Here is a 13,612-nt window from a genome sequence, read left to right on the forward strand (position 1 = left end):
CAGGCTGCCCAGGGAAGTGGTTGAGTCCCCATCCCTGGAGGTATTTAAAAGACGTGTAGATGAGGTGCTTAGGGACATGGTTTAGTGGGCATGGTGGCGTTGGGTTGACAGTTGGACTCGATGATCTTAGAGGTCCTTTCCAACGTTTATGATTCTATGATTCTATGATAAGATCTTGAGAAATCCTAAAGTCACCTTGGTACGCCTGCCAGACAGGAAGATAGGCTTTATTCCAAAGGGGCACAACAAATTTATGGAGGATGACCATCATGAAAAGGCCAAATGTAGCTATGAAGCTATTAAAGATGAGAATTAGTAGTGAAGGTTTATGACCAAGAACGTCCACATCTCGTCCTATGTTCATAAGATACAGCCAGCCTGGCCCTATTCACATATGGGACTGTCTGCCTCTGTTGCCACTGGGGTTGAAGTTACGATGCTATTTCTCAAGGAATACAGGCTTTTCTCCTCCATTACTTATGCATTTCAGATTGTAAGTGAGCAGGGCATGGCTGGATACAAAGATGGACAAGTGCAAGTCAGAACACACAGAGTAACTCGAGCCATTCTGAGGAGCAGGCATTGCTCTGAAAAATAAGAACCTATAGCAACATTTGGGTTGATACTTCATTAGGTGAGTAATACTGCATTAAAGAACAGACAAAGGCAGGGGGCATACATGACTAAATTACAATGGTTACTATCCCATCAAAAGAGCACAGTTGATGGGATCACGCAGATTGAGGGTGACGAGGGATAAAAATGGTACACCCAGGGAGATATGAAAGCCAAAGTGTCAAGGGCATCAAATGCTGGTTCACAGCACCAGTTGAGGGCTACATGTTGAGGAGATTCACGATAATGGATGCCAAGGAACTGTATGGTGCCTTCTAGGTGAATGAATAGCTGAGGTCCGAGTCGGTAATTGATGGTGAAGGATGTACTTATTGCAGTTTTTCCACAGAGACTTGCCCAAACAGAGCAGAGGTGGTCTGGAAGGGCTGGTGCTGACGGTGGTGGGCCTAACGGCTGAAAAGGTGTTCTGTAGAAGATAAGAATACAAGAACAGTAGTGTGGATTCAGACCAAAGGTCCATCTAGCCCATGATCTTTGCTTTGACAGTTGCATACAATGGATTTCTGAAGGAGAAGTAAGAACAGCACAAGCATGTAGGGCTTCTCCCCAGGACACTCTCCAAGCCTCCAACAAGCTGCATTTTATAGAATTCCTGAGGCAAAACTGGGACCAGTTATTTAATAGCCAGTGATGGAGTCTACTGCCATTCATTAGTTCCAGTGTTTTTTCAGCTGTAAACTTTTAGCATCCATAGCAGTTCCTGCAGCAAGGAATTTCAGAGGTTAATTGTACAGTGTATGAAGAGCACTTCCTTTTGAACCTGGCTGCTAGTAGCTTCATGTGATGCCCCATTATTTAAGAGACTAACAGTCAATCCCTATTCATGACTCTCTAGATCTTTTTCACATCACCCTTTGGCTGCTTCTTTTCCAGCCAGAAGAGTTTTAGTCCAGTTAGTTGTTCCTTGTATGAAACACATCTTATACTTTTTCTTATCCTCATGTTCTTCTCCAATCCTCTTCCAATACTGCTACATCTTTTTTAGAGGTGTAGGGAACGGAACTTCACACGGTATTCAACATGTGGATGTATCCCGGACGTCTGCAGGAGCTTAAAGATATTCTCTGTTTTATTCTCTTTTTTTTTCATTCCTAATGTTCTCTTTGTCTTCATGACAACCACCAAGTACTAAGCTGACACTTGCATGGAACAATATTATAATCACAAGATAGAGTTTCTAAGTGGTAATGGACAAATTAGAGCCCATCACCTTAATGTAAAGAAATGGCTGATTTTCCATGTGCATCTCCTTATGGTATTTAGTCTCATAAGGTTCTTCTGCAATGCTTCATAGCTGATCCTTGTCTTCATTACTTCAAATTAGTTAATGTATTGGAAAGCTCTAAAACATTTCCAAGCACTCAGTTTCCATGTGCTTATTAAACATACAGGACAGCATGGCTACCAGCACACAGGCCTGCAGAACTAGTCATCAGCTTCTTCCACTGTGAAAATCTACCAGTTATTCCTACCATCTGCTTATCTTCTAATAATTATTTATCCAGGACCCTCCTTCTTATTCCATGTCTTAGTTTCCTTAAAAGCCTTTGCTGAGGGACTTAGGCATTTTGGAAGTTCAGCTGGACCTTTCCAACTGGTAGGTTTGTTGATTCCTTCAATCCACTTATTATACTCTGCATTATAGTTTCTACCAACTTACTCCATACAGACTTTACAGCATACTGGTCTGGGCTTTTCTGGATGACTTGGAGCCCGTAGAAAAACTGGTATCACATCAGCCACCTTCCAGTGATTTTAAATAAGAGTTCATGTACACAGTTAATAGTTCAGCGATTTCATCCTCCACAACTCTTGGGTGAATACCATCTGATCCCGGTGACCGATAATATTAGTTTTGTCTAACTACATCACCATCTCACCTACAGACATTTCAGCTTGAGACAGATGAAAGCACAAAAATAATTGCATTCATTTTCCTGCTATTGGTTTAGCTGCCCTAAGTGCATCTTTTATATTTAAATTTTGTATAGGTCCTAGAGATTGTCAGGCAAGCTTTCTGCTTCTGATGTGACTGAAAAGAATCTAGTATTAGTTACTTTATCATTTGCAAGCTATTTCTGGTTTCCTCTTTTCACTGTGTTTTTAGCTTGTTCCTCTTTTTCTCATTTTACCAAAATTTTTGCTTTTTCAGGATGCTTTCATATACTTTCTTACCCTTATGTTTAGGTATGCTGATATCCTTTTATCATTTTTCAAGTATTTCTTGAGAGGTACATTTGATCTTAATTCCTACGGTAGTGTCCTTAAATACCTTCATGCCAACTGCAAGGATGTTACTGTCACTGTTACAGAGCAGCTTTTCAAAAGCAAGATCTTGAATGAGATCCTGGAAAAGGCCACGGCCAGCATTGCTTCTCCCCTTCTTGGTCCCCTGTCCAGCAGCTCACTGAAGTGTAATGGATGTAGTTGAAGCTTCCCATAACCGCTGCATCTCCTGCCCCTTGATCTCCCTCTGCCCACAAGAAGTTACCGGCCAGTTGAAGGCTCTGCAGTGTCATGTGGACCCAAGATGTTCCACTCGGGTGTCTTCAGCAAGAGAAAGCTATGGCTGGTTTTCTCAGGGAAGAAAAGTGCTTTACAGAGAAAGCAACCATGAAAGAGGCAGTCAGCGATGGAGCACAACGACACGTGCTGGCACCAACTCAGGCCACAACTAGGTGCTACTGTCAGAAATGGCACACGGTGATTTCTCAACTAAGAACCTGCATAAATTATTTTGATGATCTTTTCAAACATAGGGCTTATAGGACCTGCATGTTGTACAAGTACATGGGATTCGTCCATCACCCAAACAAATCAGATATCCGCATCTCTCATGGAGGTACATACTTTGTACAAAGTTTACAAACAACAGCTCTTTGTACAGCCGTCTTCCTCTTTAGTGACAAAACATATGTCAGAGCTACTCTGAAGGAGATAACAGAAAGACCAGATGGTCACAGAGAAGAATGGAGGAGGGCAAAGTATTGGAGGCAAATGATGCCAGGCAACAGCCTAAACCATTTTGTGCACCAGTAGTGACCAAGAAGACCACATATAGAAAAATAACAAGAATAAACATTGTTCTGAGAAAAAGTAAGATGAAAATGTAAGGGGCAAAGATAAAAGAAACTTGGGAGAGTAGATGAGTACAAAAAAGTAGCTGAGGGGAACTATATGACCTGGGGTGTCTTTAAGCTTATATGAATGAGACCAGATGAAATAGAGGGTAATGGGGAGGACAGAGACAGGAGTTTTGTGGCCCTAGGGAAATGTTTAAACAAAAGTCTCTGGCATTGACATTCAGGGATATATGTGCACCCACAGCACGGCTGCAAATGAGGACTACCATTCAAATAAGACATTTATGGAATGAAAGAATAACTGAGGCACAGCATGACAAGTAGAAGAGGGGGAACTCTTTCTTATCTCTTCAGGATCTTTGTGAGGTTCCACTTATTTTGGAATAAAACTGTCTCAGTAAATAGAAGTTATTAAGATAATTTTGCAAGTAACATGATTCAAGACTGATGCAATAACAGATATACATAAGTCAGCTCTCTTACTACTTTAAAACATAGTCAACATAGGGTTTCTGAAGCTGTATTTCTACGCTGCATGGTGGTCTAAAGAGACTAACTTGCTAAGCACTAACTTCCAATTCAAAGCCACAGGAACTGCCACAGTGCACTCTGTTATTTGACTTTCATATCCTTAAAGTTGTTTCCTATATTTAAATAATCCAAAAGCAATATCAACATTTCGCCCAAGATCCTGCACAAAATTCAACTAATGGAAGAACCAACCTTCTCCATTCACTACCTAGAATATCTCCTCAAGTTGTCTCTTCTACCATGTGGCAACGTCCCCAAATCCTTTTTCAGCCACTGTCTTCACTGCACCTGCTTTGCTCTATTATTGGGCTTTTTGGCCTTGGTAAGGAAAATTGCTTCACGTCTGTAACAGGACTGGACTGCTATTCATCTTTTATATCTGGATCCAATTCAATCCCAATGCCTTTCTCTCCAAGTTTCTGCAGTGTATGTATCCCTTCTACAGCGACGCACCGGCAGTCTTGAGCAAATCTACCTAGCTGAACAAAGACCCCATGGAACAACAGTTGCTGAAGTGCTTTAGAAGTAGGAAGTCTACATTCTGTTCTTTCATGTAATTTTGAACTAGAATTCACATACCATTTGTCAAAACAATAGCCAATTTAATCCCCAAACTGCTTTACTTACATTTGAAATGAACACATATCATAAATGAGTTTGGTACAAAAACTTTTAATCTGTTTCATAGAGTTTATGGCCAGAGGAATTAATTCAGCTATGTAGTCAGAATTTCTGTATATGACAAACCATTACATTTCTGCCACTATCCTGATACTGAGCACAGTAATATGCATTAGATTAACCCAAATTACTGAGATGGAGAACAAAAGAGAGATCAAAGGGCCACTAATGCCCTTAACTAGCCCCTTTAGGGTTAGGGAAGTGACGAGGTGAGAATACATCCGTTGATCCAGGCAGATGATTCATGTCTCAAGCTGCAGAGGAAGAGGATACACACCCAAAATTTCTGACAATTTGAACGGGGTGGCTGCAGGGGGGAAGAGAGTCTTCCACTTAAATCTGGCGATCTGTTCCATCTTGTGCACCCATACAACCTAAGCACTTGTAAAACAATATCCTCTCTACTACTTTTGAACACTGACCCATATGTTTTAGCGCCTTGTTTCGAGGTAAGGCCAATCCCTGATGCTCCTAAAGAAAAGGTGAAAAGGTCCCAAGAGGACTCTTGGCCAACTCCCGCCTGACCCGTGCTGGCAGCAAGCCTGAAGCTCCGAAGCATGAGACGTGATTACGATTCCTTAATGCAGACTGAAAGTGCTATGGGCAAATGAAAGGCAGTGCAACGCTTCCTGTTCTTTACAGCCACTGAAATAAGGGAAAAATAAACAGATATTTAAAAAAATAAATCACAGAACTCAAAGACAGAAGAGACCACCACGACCATCCACGCCACTTATGCCTACTTTATACCCTGTCCTCCTGTCTATAGCTAATCTCAAGACCTAGAATGGAGGGAGGCCCAAAAGGGTGATAAAATATGAATGTGCATTGCTCAAGTGTGATATATATCCCTGTACCGAGGTTCAGCTTACAACTCTGCTTTGTTTGCAAACCAGAATTTCATATATTTGACTCTTGGAAATCCCTGTAGCACAGATTTTTATACTGAAGATAGACAGACCTGAAGATCAAACTACACTACACGTTTTCCATTGCGTGCACTTGTTACTTTTTTTCCTTTTAGGTCAAAACTTGTTTGTTTTCAGAGTAAGACAGACTTTTGGGGAAAGTCCACAGAAAGCTTTTAGGCATGTTTGAGAGCTCTATGCATGGAAAAATAGAGGTATAATATATAAAAATGCATGCCAATTTTTGTTCAAAATAAAGTCTAATACAACAGAGCTCCCTTTGATCATACAAAGTTTGTGACATTTGTATTATTTTGATAATTCTGAAAGTTTTCATTTAAAAATAATGAATTCATATGCAATTCAGAATAGCCTTCCATAATCTGCACGAAATGCCTACCAAACCTTTAGCTTTATGGAGGCACAGAACAAAAAGTAATTTCCCTAATGGTTCAGAACCGTTCAGCCCAAAAATCCTGGCTACAGCCAACAGGAATGACTGAGGCCCGTTTCCCTTCTCCTGTAATCTCACCCCTCTGCCAGCTTATCTTTGGGAAATGTCCACTTTCTCTTTGGATATATTCCAGGACGGGTGTGCGTGGCCAGAAGTCCTGTGTTGACTGTCACTCACTCCAGCCCTGTTGGTTTAGCCTTCTGACCACGTATCTTTGCTCTGCTGCAGTTGGGTTTGTTTCTCCTATTTATGCCTGCCCCATGTAATTACTTGGGCCTCCAGATCCGTGACCTTTTTAGTGCTGAAAGTCTTCAATTCGGGATGGGTCTACACCTACATGTGTCATAAATAATTCTACTGGGACTATGACCAGCACCAGATGGTGCACTGGGGAGCTGGAAGATTCAGGTTTAAAGTCCTTCAAACTCCTTCTTAAACAGAGAACAGTTTCCCACCACATGTTTTCTGGATCAGGAAAGAAGACACACCATGCAAAGCTCCAACTCAGCCTCTGCATATGCTCAAGAGAGGGATGGAAGTTCAGAAACAGCCTCTAAGCTCAGCTTTTTCTAGCAGCTAACTCTAGCTGAGACTCCCTACTCTGCGTCTGGATTTTAATGGCTCACCTTTCAGATACGCTTAAATCCTATACGAATACTAATACCATACTAATCTACACTGCAGGTTATACTATATACTATGCCAATCCCATGCTAATACTATACGTCCACTTTTTAAAAGATCTGTTTGGCCCAAATGGTTTCTTGAACACTACCAATGTATTTGTATTGGGTTACTACTGCCTTTTTGATTCAATGCTTTGTACGTTTCCCAAGACTGCTTCTACTTTCCTGAGCAGTATCTATGTCACATCTAAAGATATTTTTTTTAAGCCGTAAGAGCCATTCATCTCACTGTTTCACTTTAGTGCAATTTGCCATTCTAAAGGCCAGTGTCAGAGTTCCACTTTTTGGTACTTAGGCAATGAATTTTATTATGCCGCAGTCAATACAAGTGGCTCAATTATTGCTAGCTTTTGAGTCAGTTCTTGCACATTACTTAACACTAAGTCAAGAATACCTTTCTGTGTACTCTAGTACTAGCTGTTCCAAGAGGCAGAAATTGCTTCTTTGAACTTACTCTTATTGTGCTATCTGACCAGTTTATTCACAGGTAATTTAAGTCCCCATTATCATTTGGTTAGACTTTCCCACTTCTTTGATCTCTGTCAACATTATGCACTCAACATCCTTTTGTTGATCCAGGAGCTAGTAGTATAGAAGACTACTAATATATTTACTTTCTTATGGGTGGGGAGAGTAACCCTCTATAAGCAGTTAAGTAGGTGATTATAATTCTCCAACAGCACTATGTATTGCAACACTGGAAACATTCTCCATTTCCAGGATGATCACGTTGGGTTCACTGCAGCGATTTCAAGGGTTAATTATCATGGCTGTTATGAACACACACCACGCTTCTTTTCTGAATATATCTATGTTTGGTTTTCAGCTTCTGAACTGTACACAACACCTAAAAAATGATGATTCAGGATCCTCCTCTAATTCTCACTCATTCCACCCTAAATAGAAGATTGTAAAACAATGTTTTTAAAATAATTTATTTCTTTGGGGGGATAATCCTTGCTTTTGGGGTTCAGAGCCTTTAGGGAGCTTGTTCTGTGTTCTCAAGGTTTTTTCCTGCAGTCATAATTTAAAACAATGTGCTCAGTGGGTAAATGAAAGTTGGCTTTCTCCTACAATCACCTAATTATGTGACCGCTAAGATTATATGGAAATGTAACAAAGTATTGTGAGACTTGCAATAAAATAATGCATGTTGGGAAAACTGATTATATACTTTTGCCTGCTAAATAAGAAGACTGTTCCACTGTTCTGCATATCTACATGTTTTTTCTACATGTAGGCATGTAAGGTGATTGGTGATTAATGATTGCTTTGCCTTCTCTATAGCAAATACAGTAGTTTGAGTTTACTTATCTCTTTTTAAATATCATTGTTTGGGACTTTTCAGAAGAAGTCCAGGCTACTGCAGTAAGCTCAACAGAGATCTAAACTTCCAGCCATTTGGAAACTGCAAACAACTTCACAACACTACTTCTCCTGTGTGAAGCAATAGTTAATGCTTAGAGCATGTGCTATCTGAACAAGCTTGAGCTCTGAACAAGCTTGAAGATGATTTCTGTAACAAGTCTAAGGTGTTGGTTTTTTGACCTATAAAGTCTTAAGTGGCTCTGCGTACTTGAGAAATTCCTCTCCCTTTGCATCATACTGCATCGTGCGGAGTGCCAGAGGTAACACTGCCTGGGTTAAACTGAAAGGTGCGGACAGCAGGCAGGTCCCGGGCAGCTGCCTGGCATCTACGCGCTCACCCACCACTGTTCAGTGACCCGCAAAACTGAAAATCCAGAGATTTCCCAGAAGAACCGGTCACAGGGGCAAGGAGTGTGAGGAAGAATTTGACATTGGGGTTATTTTATTAGGTAAAGAAGGTATTTTTAAAGTTAGCTTTAAGAATGTAGCACACTATGATCAAAGTCTGTTTCTGTAGATGACCCTAGAGAATATGGCAGGGAGAAATGAAACCATAAAAATGTTCTGGTAGAAGTACATTTGGTGAGGCTCCACCACTTACATGCAGGATAATGTACTTCTACATTTAGTGGTGAGGCTCCACCACTTACATGCAGGATTTTCTATATTAAATTAAGAATGTATTTCTAAAAATATATTGACCAGAACAGTATGAAGATAATTGTAAGTTAAGGAGAACTTTACTTGAATACAGGGCTAACTCTGCACCACTTATCCTTAAGCAATCTTATTATACCACTGAACTAAGAGAGCATTCCTTTGAAAACAGGACTGGGCCATCCACTCTTCATCCAAGCTAAGCTCTGCCATTTGTATTCTCCTGCGATGGGCATGAGGGCTGACTGCATCTTACAGGGTCTGACCTGTAAGAAGACCTATCCAAAAATGGTGTAAAAATTAGACTTCTTAACTCATTAACTGTAAAGATAATCATGTTATGTACCTAAATTACATATAAAGAACCAATTGTGCAGGTATGTGTGAATAGCCTTAAGTTTATTTATTTATTTATTTAAATAAGAGTTCCAATGACATCAAAGTTAAGCACGTGACCTAACGTTTTTGCATGATTGGGATGTTGACAATCACATGTAAAATGAGATGTCCCAATAAAGCCTAATTCAGGTGTACTTACTATCCGACTATCTAAATGCAAACTAAAAATAGTTCCTCCCATTAATTTCTTACTTACTTTGTACCTTAACAGCTATGGCTCCGTTTCCCATTTTGTCTTTCCAGAGGCAGGAACCTACTGCAGGATCAGGATCCAAACAATTTTAAATGGCATTTTAAATTCTGAGTTTCGATATGTAGTGGCAGAATTAGAAACTACACCATAAGATATACATGAGAGGTCATAGGTACACTTGACTAAGCTTTGCCAGAGCACGGTGCCTGGCACCGGGCAAACATCCTGCTGCAGAAGGCACAGTCTGACCCCCCGATCCCAACATTGCCATCTGAAACCAGACCCGGATGATTTTCCGCACTGGATTCAGCGGGATAGGGAATAGGAACGATCACCTGCGCACACATAGTGGCGGAATCAAGGCCTAAAAACATATACAGTGCAGGTCAGTATCTGTGTACACAAACTCAACAGATTAGATTAGTGTTTCCCCAACGCTCTCCATTTTGAGGATGATTTTAAAGGACGAAGTCCATTTGTAAATCTGACACTATTCACGGCTTAGTATTCAAAACGTCTCGTTCGCGCTGCTGGGACGGCAGGCGATACAAAAATCCCACTTTGTATCACTGGATTTGGTTAAAAACATCCACACATCACACAATAGAGGTTATCATCTTCTCATTTCGAAAAGGTCCACACTCTATACTTTGTGCTCAGTTGCAACACCGCTGTAGTTTTTGTAAGGAATAAATATTGACTTTCCTGGACATTGCCTCACGACAGAACAGGACCTTGAGTACATTTGTCTAAGATATTTTTTTAGCCTGGTAATATAATTTTACAGCATAGCTTTTGTTCTGAGTAGTTCAAAAGGCATGGAAAAACAGGCTTTATAAATGTCACAAATTGCCCATTTTCATTTTCAGGCAGGTGACCATGTTCAAAAGCTGGCTCAACTGTATTTCTTCTCTTCTAAGACTATACAAAATTTATTACTTTAATTTAAATTTCCAAGCTACAAATTTAATTAAGATTACAACGTACCACATTTGGAAAGTCAAGACTGGAAAAAGCCATGCAAAAATTAAGATTTAATATTAATGCAGGCTATTTTGTCATTTTTTGTTTTCGAGAATAAAGCACGTGACTGCCAAGCAAACTACCAACAGAAACGAGAGAGTACACACCAGGTCTCACGAAACCGAGCTCAAAACTTAGCATATGCAAGAGATGGGTCTGTTCACCGAATAGCTCAGCTCTGTCCCTTAGCAGCATCTGCGCCTCATGGCGAGATGTTCAGATGCTCCCTCCTTAGTTAACGTTAGAAACCAGCATTAATTTCACTTATAAAAATCCATGGTGGTGACACCACAGGAACCACTGTATGGGTGAAATTCAACTTTCAGGTACAGGCCATACACAAGACAACAACTAGCAGGGTCGGTAATTCCGGTGGGCAAAGCCTGGATGTGTTATTTCAGCTGCAACAGAACCCCAGCTATCAGCAGAAGTGTGTAGAAAACCTTATGGATTTCACAAAAAAAAAAAAAAAATCATGTTTTCTGTCAGATGTTTAGCGTCCCAACATGTGACTCGACACACTCAGCTTTATAACATCAATTAAGATACGCAATAATCTTCATGGGATCAACCGACCACATCCAAAATTCAACATTAATACAAGCACAGCTACAGATCATGACCAAACGAAGAATCAACCATTTGCACGATCCCTTCTGCCTCAAAACAGTGTGCAGGGCTGGGGAGCACGAACACAAAGGAACAAAACACACAGGTGGACAGCTCACATAAAAAATGCCTCATTGCTTCGGTTGTAAATCTGCAGTCGGGAAACAAAATCAAATGCGGTGCGCTGGGAGCTGAAGCAGCAAGGAGACAAAAGGGGGAAAAGCATAGGAACGGGAAGGCAAGGCAGATGGAGTTGGATAAAATAAAGCTGCTCTTACCTGGAGCAGTTTTCCTTCAGCTGGAGTCACCTCAGCAACGTTTGCAAACTCCCCTTCCAGTATGATTGGCTCCACTTTCAGGGGGATCACCCTAATGATGGCTTTCTGCGCCGCCGACCTCTCCGACTCGACCGCCGCCGCCAGCGCCAGCCCTGTATGGCCAAGTCCTGCCTGCAGGGTCGCCATGAGCAGCCAAGGCCAGAGGACAGCCAGCTGCAGCTGGGGGCCAGCACTCATGCTACCAGCTGCAGCAGCGGGCTCCGGCCACACATACCGCTCAGGAACGCGTCCTCACCCTGCGGTGGGCTCCAGCCGTCGGCAAAGCTCGTTGGGTTTCCGAGCGCACGGTCCCAGTGACAGGGAGGCGGGAGGAAGAGGAGCGAGGGGCTCAGTCACCGCCAGCGCTGCTTACCAGACAACTTCTCCGGTTCTCGCCATCACCGTTTCTCTTCCTTGGTGCCACGTGCTCAAAGGCCGCTGGGAGCTCAAAGGCATATTTTAAACCAACAAACTAAAAAAAAAAATCCTAAATTATGAGTCCCTCCTCCAGCAGATAAATCCAGAAAGATCAGCAAAACAGGTTGCAAGCAAGAAATCAGTTCAGCTATACAGAAATACCGGGGAGCATTAGGAACTCGTCAGTCCCACAGAGATGAGGCACGGGGAGATCTCCCCATGGACGTGGTGTCCTCGTGTCTCCTGCCCAAGAGTTAGGAAGATCCACAGGTTCAGAACATCCATCTCAAATACCCTCGAGAGACACCTCACCTTCTTGCCAGCATTTCCCACAAGATAAGCTCAAGCTCTTCACCTTGAACGTTATCTGCAATTGTCGGTATCCTTCTCAGAAATTATGCAGGAGGTATTTCCTGAATTTACGGTGAAAAGAAAGTTTGCTTCTGTACCGTTCTCTTCCAAATTGAGTTGATCCCTTCCATCCTTCTCGTGCCAGAAGTGCTTCATCCAAGTTTGGAGATCGACTTTACTTTTCTAGCAATCCACGTTCAGAGTCTGACTCTGAGTGCAGTTCTCGAGGATAATTAATAAAGCACGGAGCTTCTCTTCATAGTTTCAAGTTCCCAGGAAATAAAAAGGCCCCAAAACGCTTTAAAAGTTTAGATACCAAGCCAAACAGGTATCAAGCAAAAAGTTACAGCATATCTGGTTTCTCTCGCGCTATTTCTGTGCACGCCTCAGTTCCTGTATGACCACTTCCAAGCACACATTAAGAAGATCCCGGCTAAAGGCCCCACAAAATAAAATATAAAGTTCCATGGTCTGCCCAAAGGTCACATGAAACGTATCGAGGAGTCTTCATAACTGGGAGAATTTAGACAGAGGATATTTTCAATTAAAACCAAAGTTACAGTGATCACACAGTCATGAAGAGAAAAAGTTATTTTAAAAAAAAAACCCAAGAAAAAAGATCTGCAAACCTGTTAGGCAGTGTGCCTGCTGGAGTCCGCAGGGGCCGGGACAGATGGAAATGCTGCTGTAAATCCTAGGCAAAAGTTATTTCCAGTAGCTTAAGAAAACTGTGTGGGTCTGATGATGTTTGGTTTTGGTCTTTTAAAAAAAAAAAATAAAAAATTTGGTGTTTGTAATAAAAAAATATTAAAAAAAGAGAAGGAACTCTCTCTCGCGCACATGCAGCAGGCAGGTAGGTGTGAGTGGAGCTCCACAGCCCGAAAGGGAATGCAGCAAGATCAAAGGGAGAAAATTACTGCAGACAGAAAGCTCCTGGGGCAGGCATGGCTGAAAGTGAAGTGTCCGCATGTAATCTACAGACCTGAGAAAGAACCCAAAAACACTCCGGAAAAACTCCTTTAAAATACCAAAGTCTCTCCTCTCGCTACAGCAAACGCAACTATCGGCTCTAAACGCGGGGAGCGCGAAGGAAAATAAAACCTGGAACATCAGCAGCGACCCGGCAGCGAAGCCCGGCAGGCTGCCTGACCATTATCGGGTAGGCAAATCCCTCCAGCCGGCGCAGGGGCTGCCAGCCGCCGGACAGCCCCCAGAGCTTCCGCGGAAAAGCCCTTCTCCCAGAAAAAATAAAGCTAAGAATAAATACTTCAGCTCGACCGCCGGGGAAGGCAGGCTGGG

At 41.9% G+C, this 13,612-nt stretch overlaps 1 protein-coding gene across 1 annotated transcript in view; it reads right to left on the reverse strand.

Annotated features, from left to right (window-relative positions):
• RNF43 (ring finger protein 43) overlaps window positions 1-11,743 on the reverse strand; it is a 58,968-nt gene extending 47,225 nt beyond the window's left edge. Inside the window, exon 1 of the mRNA XM_009276388.1 lies at window positions 11,507-11,743. Within this exon, the coding sequence (XP_009274663.1) occupies window positions 11,507-11,743 (237 nt within the window). The remainder of the gene's footprint in view (window positions 1-11,506) is intronic.
• Between the last annotated feature and the right edge of the window lie 1,869 nt (window positions 11,744-13,612).

This window comes from Aptenodytes forsteri, unplaced genomic scaffold, assembly GCF_000699145.1.
Source record: "Aptenodytes forsteri isolate BGI_AS27 unplaced genomic scaffold, ASM69914v1 Scaffold209, whole genome shotgun sequence".
NCBI lineage: Eukaryota > Metazoa > Chordata > Aves > Sphenisciformes > Spheniscidae > Aptenodytes > Aptenodytes forsteri.